Below are 14,788 nucleotides of genomic sequence, written 5' to 3' on the forward strand. Positions count from 1 at the left end.
ACATTCTCATACAAATCATTGAAAGCAGCAGCCTTGGCTCTGGCAACTTGTTGTTTTGCAACTTCCTTTGCTTCTTTTGATATTTGCTCGTTTTCTTCTGATTTGTGTTTATCATAGTTCTTTTGGGATTCTTTCTTTTTCTTGATCTTGTCTTGTGTGTCTTTATTCCACCACCAACTTTCTTTATCTTTTGGGGGCCCTTGCCTGATGTTTTGCCTAAATTTTCCTCCCTATGCCTTAGGATCACATTGCTGTTAAACTCCCACCAATCATTTACATCATCTTCCAACTTTATTTCTCTCAGAACATTCTCCTTAAACCTAGATCTTAACTCCTCATTTTCTGCCTTCTCTAGCTCCCACCATTTGATCTTAGGGTTATTTTTCCTCTTTCCCTTTGTCCCTTTGTGGCAGAATTCAAACCCACAAACAAAACAACAAACAACACTCACCCTGATCTTCGGTTGCTGGAGATGGATAAAGGCCGCCATAACAACCACAAACACAACAAGGAAATACAAAAAAAAAGAAACGGAACACACACACAAATAAACAGCACACCAACAAGAAGACCAACAACTCCCAGAAAAGCATACGACAAAAACTGTCCCACACAAGAACCACTGACCGGCACTAGCTCTGACTAAAGACTCCTCTAAAACCGAAAAATCCTTCATATTCCATCAGACAGCGCAAAACAAACTAACGACCTCATCCCTCTTCCAACAACCGAAGCACTGTTGACAATTACACTCTCTCTCTCTCTCTCTCACAAAACGTTGGGAAAAAATAAAAACAAATTTATTCATCCCTCTATACCTTTTCGCATTGAAAGGTCCGCAACCACCAGCTTATGTTGTTGGCCAAGATTCTCTCCATATATCACTTTACAATCCTTTACTTCCTTAAGGTGTTGTCTCCTACAGAGCAGAAAATCAAATTGACTCTCTCTTCCACCACTTCTATATGTCACATAATCTTTCTTCATAAAGAATGTATTAACTAGTGCCATATCAAATGCCACTGTGAAGTCTATAATGCCTTCGCCTTCTTCGTTCCTCTCCCCCTTGGATTCTTGAAATCACTCTTCTATCTGTACCTATATGTCCATTCAAGTCTCCACCCAATACAACTCTCTCTTCCTCTGAGACTGATGTTAATACTTCATCCAACTCCCACCAAAACATTGACTTCTCTTCCTCATCACATCCAGCTTGTGGGGCATAAGCACTTACCACACTTAGGACTACTTCTGATAACATTAATTTGACCTTCATTATCAGACTACCACTTATTTTGACTTCTACCACTTTTTCCTTCAGTTTACTGTTTACAATGATGCCTACGCCACTTCTACCATTCTCGTCTGCTCCACTGTACAGGAGCTTACATCCTCCTCCTATTTCCTTTGCCTTGTTCCCTCTCCACCTTGTTTCTTGCACACACAAGACATATATACGCACACACACACACACACACACACACACACACATATATATATATATATATATATATATATATATATATATATATATATATATATATATATATATACACACACATACAGTATATATATATATATATATATATATATATATATATATATATATATATGTATGTGTATACACACACATATATATATATATATATATATATATATATATATATATATATATATATATATATATATATATATATATATATATATATATATATATATATAATCAGTAAGCTACAAAATGTCCTTTAATATCAATTCGCTCTACCTCGAAATAATATATTTTCATATATGTTACTGAAGGGGAATTTTTTAGTTGATAATAAGTTTGTCGTCCCATGGGCTCGAACCAGCGAAGGACAAGAACTCAGGACTACAGTGGACGCATTAACCCATCCGGCCAGCAAGTGAGGTATAAGTGGATATCGGCTCCCATATACAAATCCCCTGTCGAACTCAGGTGCTTGTATTTAGAGACGATATCCGCCCACCTCTGCCATGTTGACCGTGTAATAAGAATGTGACGCAGCCATATTATGACTTTTTATCACGTCACCGTGATTCATATACAATCAATAAGCTACAAACGTCCTTTAATATCCAATTCGCTCTACCTTGGAAATAGTCCTGAGTTCTTGTCCTTCGCTGGTTCGAGCCCACGGGACGACGAACTTATTATCAACTAAAAAATTCCCCTTCGGTAACATATATGAAAATATATTATTTCCAAGTAGAGCGAATTGGATATTAAAGGACGTTTGTAGCTTATTGATTGTATATGAATCACGGTGACGTGATAAAAAGTCATAATATGGCTGCGTGCGACAAACGCATTACATGGTTAACATGGCAGAGGTGGGTGGATAGCGTCTCTAAATACAAACACCTGAGTTCGACGGGGGATTTGTATATGGGAGCCGATATCCACTTATACCTCACTTGCTGGCCGGATGGGTTAATGCGTCCACTGTAGTCCTGAGTTCTTGTCCTTCGCTGGTTTGAGCCCACGGGCGACGAACTTATTATCAACTAAAAATTCCCCTTCAGTAACATATATGAAAATATATTATTTCCAAGTAGAGCGAATTGGATATTAAAGGACGTTTGTAGCTTACTGATTGTATATGAATCACGGTGATGTGATAAAAAGTCATAATATGGCTGCGTGCGACAAACGCATTACACGGTCAACATGGCAGAGGTGGGTGGATATCGTCTCTAAATACAAACACCTGAGTTCGACGGGGATTTGTATATGGGAGCCGATATCCACTTATACCTCACTTGCTGGCCGGATGGGTTAATGCGTCCACTGTAGTCCTGAGTTCTTGTCCTTCGCTGGTTCGAGCCCACGGGACGACGAACTTATTATCAACTAAAAAATTCCCCTTCAGTAACATATATGAAAATATATTACTTCCGAGGTAGAGCGAATTGGATATTAAAAGACGTTTGTAGCTTACTGATTGTATATGAATCACGGTGATGTGATAAAAAGTCATATATATATATATATATATGCAGGCAGTCCCCGGTTATCGGCAGGGGTTCCGTTTTGAGGGTATGATGATAATCGAAAATTTCCGCTAACTGAAAATCGGCGATTTTCAGGGCTTATCGGCGCCGAAAAATGTCAATTATTGGTTATTAGTGCCTCTGTTAGGTATGTATCGATGCCAATACCCAATTATTGGTGCCGATAAATGGAAATATCGGCGATTTTCGGTGCCTAAAATTGCTGATTTTCGTCCCTAGACAAGCGCTGTAAGACCGGATCGCCGTTAACTAAGACCCCATTAACCAGGGACTGGCTGTATGTATATATATATATATATATATATATATATATATATATATTATATATATATATATATGTGAGAGAGAGAGAGAGAGAGAGAGAGAGAGAGAGAGAGAGAGAGAGAGAGAGAGAGAGAGAGAGTTGTTTACACTTAAGCCTATACTGTATAGTAACATACATTGCCCTTTACTTTCTATTTATATTTTATGCTATTGTCAATTATATTTTTACTGTATATTTTCTTATTTTTACAACCCAAAAGACAAACACAATGAAGTACAAAGGGTATGTAAGTATGCGCACACTCATTTACTGCCATTGGTGGCACCAAGACTTCAATTATAAATAGCACGTGTTGCCAACACCTACAAATTCACAATTTAAATATTTTTAAGGTAATTAGAGATGAAATATCAAGTGATAAAATATTCTCTTTTGATATTTGTGAAAATCATACTTAAGTCAACTAAACTTGCAATGAAATACTGACCAGAAAAAAAAGGCAACACAGTACTGTGCTTAAGAAGCATACACATGAACACAGTATGAAAGAGGTACAGAAGTAGAGAGAAAGACTTGGCTTTTGCGAATGCTATTGGCTTAAAAGCATGACGTCACTTAACACGTCATAAAACATCACTTGTTTATTGTTATTTATTGGCTGATATGGATACATTAATAGTTTAAGAGTATAGCTGAAGGTGCGGAGGTGGACAACTTACTCACTACTGGCGGAAACATACGTCATTGTAATTTTTTGCTTTTTTTAATAGGCAATAGACATAGCATCATAAACACATCATATGTTAGTAGGCTACATCTGGAAAGCACCAATGTACTCAGTAAAAAAAAGATCATTTTCCTTCTTCGTGGCTTTCATTACAGTGCCCTCAGCATTGCAGGTCCTGCTTGTGTTGTGTGTGGTGCTGTGCACTGTGTGTATGGGCCCACCTTGTCCTAAGAGGGCGAGATATTTGTTGACCCTTCAACAAAAATTAGAAATTGTTAGCGAGATGGAGCTAGGTTGGTCTAGGTCACGCATAAAGAAGAAATATGACATTGCCCGGTCAACCTTACATGATATCAAGACTTCCCACATCAAGCTGAAAAATACACAATGGACTTTGGTAAGAAGATGGCCAGGAGTCAAGCCCGTAAAGGTCATGGCAAAGGGCCATAATAAGGACATTGAGGTGTTGACCTTGGTGTGGTTTCATCAACAGAGAGCTGCTGGCATGAACATGAGCAGTGCTGAGCTGAAGGCTGAAGTTACAAAGTTCACAGGCTTGCATAAGGTTGTGGACTTTAAGGCGTCCAAAGGTTGGCCGTTTCGATTTAAGATTCAACATGGGCTTTCTCATGAGAAGACTCCTGGCAAAGCTTTGGTTGCTTTCAAGGAAGAAACACGAATTTCAGCTGACAAAAATTCCCTTTGCTGATGTTGCTGTGCCTGGTTCATCCACTGAGGAGTCTCATGTCTGTTTGCTGCCTCTTGATGACCAGGACCCTCTAAACATCAAGGAGGCATAGCAAGGTGATGCCAGTCTTGACATGACAGTCGAGCTGGTGGTGGGGGAGGAGGTGGACTTTTAAATCTCCTCACAAGTTTTTAAAACATCTGGCCATCATAAGCACCAAGGGCAGTGCACACAGGCGAGAGAGTAAAAAGTATTTTTATAGAGTAAAAAGTACTTTTATACACTGTTGTTAGAATTTTTTTCTTTACATACAATGTATTTCGGGGAAAATGATACAAGCTGTTTTGTGTAAACTATCGTATGGCATACAAGAGGAAAAAGGGGTTTACTTCGTATACAGGACGATGTATTTTACAGTGCTTGGGGCAAATGAAAAACATGTAGCCTACTGTACTGTGTGTAGTGTACCGTACAAGAGAAAAAGAAGGGGTTTGCTTTTTGTTTTTAAGTGTATTTATGGAGTTTATTTTGTTACAAATATGAGAAAATAACGTAGACAACTGATTTTTGCATAATGTTTTCAACTTCAAGTGTGATGGTATGTAGTTGTTTATGGGCAAATTCTGTGATCACAGTTATGTGGCACTGACAAAGTTAGGTGAGGAAGGTTTTTTCTTGCCCTTATCCAGATTTTGCTATTATCCAACAGGCCCTTAGCTCTATTAATCCAGATAATGTAGGGATTACTTTAAGTTCTACTATACAGTAGACAGCTTCCTTTGCAATGTTTTCATGACATTTCGATAAGCATCAAATATATCAGGCAAAAATAACTAAGTAAATAATTGAAAAAATCTTACCTGTGATATTATCACATAAAATGCGAGAAGTGATAATGGAACCATATGCCCTGAACATTGCTTCTAGATCCTGCTGTGTCATGGATTTGGGTAGACCAGAAACATACAGATTGGCACCCTTGATGGCTTCACTGCTCGGCCTTGCATATGATACCTAATTGTTGTAAAAAAAAAAAAAAAAAGATTGCAGAGATAAAATCTACACAATACCAAACAAAGTGCCTAACATATTTTAACTGATGATGGATAAAACTGGCTTCTAAATCTTAATTTAAAAATATTCTAGTATTGATGTAGTATATTTGACTCTCAGCAGTACAGTACTCAAGTACAACTGCAAAAATTCAATTCAGAATTGCCACCCTTAATCTAATTAAATTCTGATCATAAAAACTGAGCAAATCTCATTTATGCATTAAATCACAATACAAATATTACTCTTCTTCAAATTGTAAAACTTATTCTAACAAAGGCATTGTCATCCAACAAAATTCTAAAAGTAAAATTTTTCTTGGAACCTCACTTGTAATCTGACAAACACAGAGAGACATACTTGCATACCCTAAAACCTTCTATCAATAAAGAATCTTGTTCAAATATGAAGACAGTGAAAACTTGCTCATAAACTTCCTTATATACTTAAAGGCCAAACAAAACAAGAAAGAAATTTTACTTAAGGCACCAATAAGAATTATCTCAGGACATGAAGAATTTTTTTCATTAATACAGTATAGAAGTACATACAATCTAACCACTGGAAACACCAACAATCTGACCACTGCAGTTTCACTATTGTAATTTTCTACAAAAATTTAAATTGTTAACGTTGTTTGTAGCTGGCATTTTCATGAGCCATATCACTCACATTCATAAACAAAATTCTCTCAAACTGTTTATGAAATAAATTGCTATGCTAGCAGGACAGCATACACTAATAATAACCGAAGAAAATAAAATAAAGTACCAATATTAAAAATGCAGCTGAAATTACAAACTGCACAGATAACTGACTAAATTTATTACAGACATTTACAGTAATTCCCAAACCATACATAAAATATTTCAATTAAAGTATGGAATAACACATATAAAAAGAACCAGTTTTCCATGCACATACACACAAGGATAACAATGCCAAGTGGCTTAATACCACTCATCTTCTCACCTTGATTGTTTTGTTCTGGAGACGTAGGCCATTGAGCTGGTTGATGGCTCTTTCTGCATCATCCTGCCTGACATAGTTGACGAAACCATATCCCAAACTCTGACCTGTTTGAAAGAATAAAAAAAAATGTATGTCATATTGAACTACAGAACTGGTTTGTGTGTCTAGCATATTAAAAGTCTCAATAACCTACAATAAAAGAAGTCAAACGTCACAGTCTTATAAACATGATTCAGTTAGAAAATTCCTGCACCTAATAATTTTAGTACTGACATCACACTTTTCCGTGGACTAAGTTAAGGTTACATTAGAGTATTTATTTTTAGCCGTAAATGATGAAAAGTGCCTTGTTGTGGTGTCTAGTTATGGTGCTGTATAAGGATTGTTTACCAAACCTTTTTAAAAGAATATCTGCAGCAAAAACTATGTTAGATACATCACAGAGGGCAAGAAAATAAAAAAATTAAAATGGTTCCTTTTGCACATAATGAACATTACTTTAAGATTACATTTATCAATTATGCATACTAATGTTGAAGTTTAAAATTTGTTTAAACTGGGCATGAAATATAAAGGGGAGAAACACAGTATGGGAATGTGACCTCAAAAATGCTGAAAGTTCAATACGTACCATTATTTCACAACCTAAGGTTCTAAAACACTTCTTGTAAAACATTAATCTTTTGACTTTTTATACATTACTTTTTTCATGAATTGTTAATAATTTTCAAAAATGTTCAGCAATAAAATAAATAGGATTCTCCTAAGAAAATTAAGTTACCATAAAGGATAAACCCTGCACAGCCTTAATAAATAAAATATGGTACATAAAATAGCAAGAACTGAGATCACGGCATTTTGCAGTACTGTTTATAAATCCATTCTCTCTCTCTCTCCAAATTGAAGCACAAAGACAATACTTTAGGTCAGATTTTTTCTTAAAAATTCTGAATCAAGGATGAGCAACTGCTGAGTACTTTGGCAATGTTAGGTGCTTTCTACACTACCTATGAAGAAGGGTCTTAGCAGTGACCTGAACACTTTTAACACAAAACCATATTTACCTTAATGTCTTGCACACAAACACACACACACATTCTTCCTTCTGGATAAAGTACCCTTCCAATTCAGTATAATATATGAAGCAACTAATTAATCTCAACAGCTTCAGCACTAATCCCTAATCCTCTACTCAATATCCACAATTCACTTCCACAAATAAGAACTGGTTCAACAACCCCTTCATAAATTACAGCCCTTCCTTCAATGAACATTCCTCTTCTATACAAAATCTCAAGTATATACAAAGATACCATCTTTACTTCACTTACTGACATATCTTTTATCTATTAGATTTATTTTTAAGTACCTAAACAAATCAATTTCATTTTTCCACCAACCATTTTAGCATTCATTGATTCATCTCAAGTTTCCATTTATCCTTGCTTCATTGCTCTAACTCACACTCACTTTTTCACTTCCAAATATTTTCAAACTATTTCATTTGTTCCTGAAATTTCCCCCTACTGTTCCAACCAAAATATCATCTGCAAACATCAAGCACTCCATTTCCCAAACATTTTCTCAGCCCACATTTTCTTTTTATTACCTGTATCGCCCCACTTGCATAGCTAACATATTTGATGATGCAACTGCAAGAAGCAATGCTTGAGGTTTGTACATGACTACCACTGGTGGCCTTGTTAATGTAGAGTGCCTGCAAGACCACAGTCATATCCCATATTTTCTTCTCTTTTCAATTTTCTGTGCTAGACAATACTTCTTACTGCATGAATATAATACTTATACCTGTCATTTACAAGGCCATATGTGAGCTAATAAGAATAAGCAAAAGTATCATAAGTGACATTCCATTTCAGCCTTTGGTCCTAACTGGCCACAAAATAAAAGTGCTTTTGCATCCATTAATGATCAGAGGGGATGAATGGCTACAGCCGAGATTGAGTGTTCAGCCTTAATACTTGCCAGGCAAGTATATGGCCTCCACAGACATAATACTGCCATGGAAATGTGATACTGCCTTGTCCTAGATGCATTTTTATGACACCCACTTCATGTTATTGTCTTTGAATTTTAATATTTATGGTACAGTGGTCTTTGAATTGTAATACATGTGGCATAGTTATCTTTCATCAAAATACTAACCTCAAACTTCTCAAAAAAACCTCTTAGGAAAAGAATCTCAAAAAAACCTCTTAGGAAAAGAAACCCTTGAACAACAGAACCTCTTACTTCTCTATGCATATATTTATCTTTTCTAATCAATCTTATTCTACTTTCCAAAAATTATAATTCACACCTTCCCCGTAAGTATAGTACAGTATTCTGATGTTATGTTCCAATCATTCTTACCCTAATTAATGGCACCATTCTCCTTAAAGGAAAAATTATTCTCTCCAGGTTCTCTGTTATTTTTCCTAATTTAGATGCATCTTACACATCCCACCTAGCTACTTAACCACCCTTTTACAACCATAAAACAACTCACTTAGGACCTTGTCAAAAACTATACTGTAGTGCCTTTCCATTCTTCAAGATGACAAGACATAAGGAGGTCTGGCCAACAGGTTCCTATGCCAGAGAGTGGCACAGCCCCACACTAAGAAATCATCAAGAGGACTCTCCCCACCCATAGGGGAGACCAATCAGGGGACCAGCATACGATCCCTTACTGCCCAGGCCCCTCTTATTTGGAAAGGGCAGAGGTAGTCATATTTATTGACTGTTTGTAGTCATGGATAGTCAGTTCCTTGCTTAAGTCATCTACATCTGACTCATCTGAAATGACTATGGCACTTGCAAGGGTAACTATTCACAGATCATACAACTAGCCATTTTCTCTGTAAAACTAGGTGAGATGCTATTCTGTCCAAAAGAAGCTCAGTAGTTACAAAAGAAGATCAGTAGTTACACAAGTTGTTGTGTCATCACCATAGGACATATGGAAGAACCTATCTGAAGACTTGTAGGAGACATCCTGCAGGTAGGAAGAGGTAAAGGTAGTTTGGATGTGCCACACACCTGCCCTCAGTACCTGTGGCACCCAAAAGTTCACTCATGAACACCATGGAGGGAGGCAATGACCCTTAATTCATGAGCACGTGTTCTTTATCTGTGCCCTCCAACATAGTCCATTTGATCACTTCACGCAGCTAGAATGAGATCATATTCTTGAATATGTCTTTCTTATGTCTGTCCGTACTCACGAACAGAAGATGGCACTAGGGTCTGAGGTGCTGTATTCTCAGGAAGTAGTGACTTATGGCTCTAACTGGACATCAGCACATCTATCTTCATCTTACCAACAAGTCTCACAGGGAAGGGAACAAGAATGACTTATCCTTTGTCTGAAACTGGTGGATTTTGCAACTTTGCCAGAAAATCTAGAACAAAAGAAAACCTGAAGTTCCAGCCCTGTGAGTGTCACATCAAGTAATGCTCCCACTCTCTAGCCAATGCCAGAAAGAACAGTTATTAGCATCACATCCCTATCTGACATTCTCCTCAGAGGCTCGAATGGCAGCCGAGAGAGACTACTAAGGATTAGCATAAAATCCCTCTGGGGGGTTTCACTTTCCAAGGTGCACAAGACTGCTCAAAATTCCTTAACAGGATGGTTATATCCAGTGAATTCATGAGATCCATGTCTTTGAACAGAAAAGCTGTGGCAGGTTAGAATGGTAACCTTTTATTGAGTAGAACAACAAGAGTCTGTCTGGTAAAGGTAGAACAGGAAATCTGTGAACTTGCAGAACAGCTGCCCCGACTGGGGATACATGTATACCCTTGTGAGACACCAATCAGCAAAGACAGACCACTCTGCTTGGCAGACACTACTGGAGATTTTCCGACAAAACTAGACATCTCTGCAATTCTTCAAGAAAACATCTCTGCAATTCTTCAAGAAAACCTCTTGCAGGAGATACTGGTCAGATTCTACCTGTAGAGTGTGAGCGTCTGCATGGATTATGGTTAAAGGGTCAGGTGTGGTTGTTGCAGTAGAGTGGAGTGGGCCACAGAGGCAGTTTCAGGTGTGGTTGTTGCAGTAGAGTGGAGTGGGCCACAGAGGCAGTTCCATAAGTCTCACTATCAGCAGCAACAATGGGTTTAGGTAACAATTGGCTTGTGGCTACCTCAGGGCCACCAAGGTCATCTGGAGGCTAAGGACACCAGTTGGTCATTCACTCTCCAGTTCAGAGATAACAGTAGGAAGGCATACATGTCCGAAAGGCATCCGCTATCACTACCCAGGAGCCCAGCACCAGCAAACAGAACACTGGCAGCTTTCCGTTTACGTACCTGTGTGGTAGAGTCCCATTACCAGAGCTCCCCAGACCTTGGAAAATCTTTCTGCTACATCTCGGTGAAGGGACCACTCCGTCCTCACTATCTGACCTTAAAAGTTGTGTTGGTCAGCTAGTACAAACTGATTGGTCAGGATGTGCCTTAATGACAGCTGTATGGTGTGACAGTCCACCCACTCATGCACCTGTCTCATTATGTATATACAGTACTGGCAGAGACACTGTTCATACCTGCTGCTTATGTACAACACAACTGCTGTGTTATTAGTCCTCAGCATCACTGAGTTCCATCACCTAATCTTGGTAGACCTGCACTATGAGTTGGTTTCATTTTATGAAATTTAGGCCCTCAAGCCAAGCACTTGGGCACTTTTAGCCATTCAGCGCTTCACGACAATGAAACTAACAAGGAAAAGGGTTTGTTAGATTATGTAAAAGTACACAGTAGATGCAAGCACAAGCTGATATATACTGTCCACACAATGGTAAGAATAGGAGTAACTGAAGTTATTTCTGTCTAATCATATTTGGCTTACACAAACTCTAAGCTGCAGAGAAGGGAGTGAATATGTAACTGAAATACAAGAATGCTTGATAAGAGGGTGATAAAGCACAGAAAATGAAAGTGAAATTGTGAGCTAGGATGAAGTACAAGGAGGTGGAAGATGTAGATCAGGATCCTGTAAAGTTCCATAATTGGGTAACTAGGAACAGCAGGTATGTATGGGTAGGAAGATGAATAAATACAGCAAGTGGTAAAAAAAAAAAAATTACAGATACTGTATGCAGTTGTATGACATAAAAAGAGAACATGAGCAGGTATACAGGAGAATGGATACAATAGTCAAGAAAATTAGAAGAAAATAGTCCAATATAAAAAATGAATAAAAATGCTGAGCAAGAACTACTTAAATTTTTCTATAGGGAAGTAACTCCATAGAGAAATCTGAATAAACAAATGGATTTCAAAATAAAGGAGAAAAATGGAAAGATGTCTATACAGTCATAAGTCATAAGGATCGTAGGTTGGTCGAGTGAAGATAAAAGGAGAGGCAGAGTTGAATGACTCAAAGAGTGGAAAGTTAGAGTAAGTTTGAGAATGCTGTGAATACTGAAGATGTACAGAGGGTAAAGAAGAGGTAAAAATATGAAAATACAAAAGGAGTTGTCAATACAGTACTTCAATTTAGATGCTGTGGTATGGTAGTGATACGTGTAAATGAGTGGTTGAGCAAAGTTTGCAGTGAAAGATCCTAAAACAAATGGGAGGTCAAATGTTCCATCAGCAATTAGGTCAAGGCGATAGAGGTGGCTGTCAGAATTATAAGGAATAACATCACTTAGTATACCAGTGAAACTGTAAGGTAGGACTTTGAGAAAGGAAGGCATAAAAAATGATTGCTAGCAGAAGAATTGTACAACTTAGACTGGGAGAGTGTGAAGGGCCAGGCATTTGTTATAAAAACTTACACTGGAAGTTTTTTATAATGAAAGTGAAGCTTGGTAGAGTATGTAGACAGAAGAGTGATTGCTTTAGTGTAAAAGTGAGGCTGAGGCACAGAAGTGTTTGTTTCTCAATAATTGTTCAATATATTTAAGGATGGAGTTAAGCAATATGCCAAGAGAAAATAAAGGAGCACTGATGTAGGTACAAAACTGAGAGGTAACAAAATGAATCATGCAGTATGTGTAAAATGGTTATATTTACGATATAGAAGTGACTAGGGATAGTGATAAACAACTACGGAAGTTAGTACACTGCTTGCAATGGATTTTTGCTCAGTCAAAAAGTCAAATTGTGGAATGGAACACATTTTAGTTGTCTAGACCATTTTAGCAAATTTGTGTGGACTTTTCCAACTAAGAATCAAAAAGCTTTGATGGTTGCAAAATTACTGATAGGGGACATACTTTATAAATTTGGAGTTCCTGACACATTGCTTAGCAACCAGGGCAGGAATTTCAAAAGTATTGTGGTCAAGGAAATCTGCAAGAAATTTATCATTCATAAGACTAAAACGTCTCTGTACCATCCTCAGGGAAATGGAATGGTGGAAAGATTCAACAAACTAATTTTGGTTATTAAGAACTCTGAGTGAAGAAAAGAAAATTAAATGGCCTCGTTATATTCAAAGATTAATATTTGTCTGTAATGCGACACTCCATTCTGTAATGGGATACTCTCCATTTTATTTGATGTTTGGTCGTGAGCCTAATTTATCAGCAGACGTTTGGAAAAAGTAGCCTCATTCGTTAAGACATGGAGGCACCACAGTTAGCTTTGCTAGACCATCAATGGCAGATCCAAGAGGAGACTTGGCAAATGGCTCGAAGCATTACAGATAAGAATTGGAAATATAAGGGAAAACGAGTACTAGAGAAGTCGAGAATGAACAACTTGAAAGTGGGACAGAGAGTACTTCTTGAAGGAAATCAAATTATAAGTAGAGCTAAATTGCAAGATAAATATAAAAGAGATGAATGGGTTATCGAGGCGGTGCTGGATGACAGATGTAGTCTCTTCAAAGTTAGGCCTGTTGGGTATGAAAGTAAGGTTATACATAGATCTAATTTTAAGCCTATCAGTATGACAGAAGATGATAAAAGGATGAACGAAGAGGATAGATAGTTGGATGATGAACTCTCAGTACCTCATACAGAAAAGGTTCTGGAAAACGAGGACATGGATGAACAATCAAAGGACAAAGTGTCAATGCCAGATATGGAAGAGGTTCGCAAGAGAATTGGCATTAGCTTTTCACAAACAACTAATGCTGAGACTGAACAAATGCCAACCATTCTAGGTAATGATATAAAACCAGTTAAGTTTAGGAGGTCTGAAAGGTTGAAAGAAAAGAGAGAAAAGTTTTAAGCATATTTTTTTTTTCTGCAAATAACAAATATGAAGCTTCTGTTGATATTCAGTAACGAGCTATACCGTATTGATTGGGTGGTTCATGTTTGTCTGTATTTCTTGCATAGCTAAGAAATGAGAGGTATGATGAGGGAATCGTCAACTAAAGTGGGTGGGAATATGCAGCGTAAGAGCAGTCAAGATCACTGAAAAGCCTAAGAGGTGCTACAGGGTATGAGCAGTTAAGAAACTCACTTGTTAAATTGCATATAGTTAACAGCTCTTTATATAACAGCCATTTACTTATGGCAGTTAACTATATAATTCCTTTAAGGAACAGTACTTTGCTTTTATAAAGTTAGCCTTGGTCACATCTTGGGTGGAATGGAAATGTTTTGTGAAGATTCATTTTACTGACAATTTCCCAAATAGCAAGAGCAGTTATCTACAAACATTTACGAAAATAGTCTGTATAATCTGTAACCAGCTTACGGTAAGACGCAGAAAATGTAATACAACACGTGCTTTGTCAATATTGTTAATGAGTATAAGCAATTCATCCAGCTGACTGAGTACTGTACAGTAAACCCCCGTATTCGCGTTCTCAAGATTCGCGGACTCACGTATCTGTGGATTTCTCTGTGGACCGTATCTACCCATTATTTGCAGAAAATTCGCCAATTTGTGGTTTTTTTCACTGAGAAATATTCACTAATTAATGTATTTTCATAACTAAATGCACTTTTTGTGATAAAACTATTAAAATACTCCAGTATAAGCATTTTTAGAGGGTTTTTCTTGTGTTTAATCTATCAAAATAGGAAGTTCTAAGTGTTTTTAGAGGGGTTTTAAGTATTCGCAGATTTTAGCT

General features: G+C 37.3%; 1 protein-coding gene across 50 annotated transcripts in view; it reads right to left on the minus strand.

Moving 5' to 3' along the window:
• LOC136837228 (ELAV-like protein 2) overlaps positions 1-14,788 on the minus strand; it is a 324,912-nt gene that overhangs the window by 53,141 nt on the left and 256,983 nt on the right. For all 50 annotated transcript variants that reach the window (XM_067101962.1, XM_067101953.1, XM_067101948.1 and 47 more), the window contains 2 exons: positions 6,739-6,842; positions 5,574-5,727 (listed from right to left, as the gene is read on the minus strand). In XM_067101962.1, coding sequence (XP_066958063.1) covers positions 5,574-5,727; positions 6,739-6,842 — 258 coding nt within the window. The remainder of the gene's footprint in view (positions 1-5,573; positions 5,728-6,738; positions 6,843-14,788) is intronic.

This window comes from Macrobrachium rosenbergii, chromosome 58 (assembly GCF_040412425.1).
Source record: "Macrobrachium rosenbergii isolate ZJJX-2024 chromosome 58, ASM4041242v1, whole genome shotgun sequence".
Taxonomy (NCBI): domain Eukaryota; kingdom Metazoa; phylum Arthropoda; class Malacostraca; order Decapoda; family Palaemonidae; genus Macrobrachium; species Macrobrachium rosenbergii.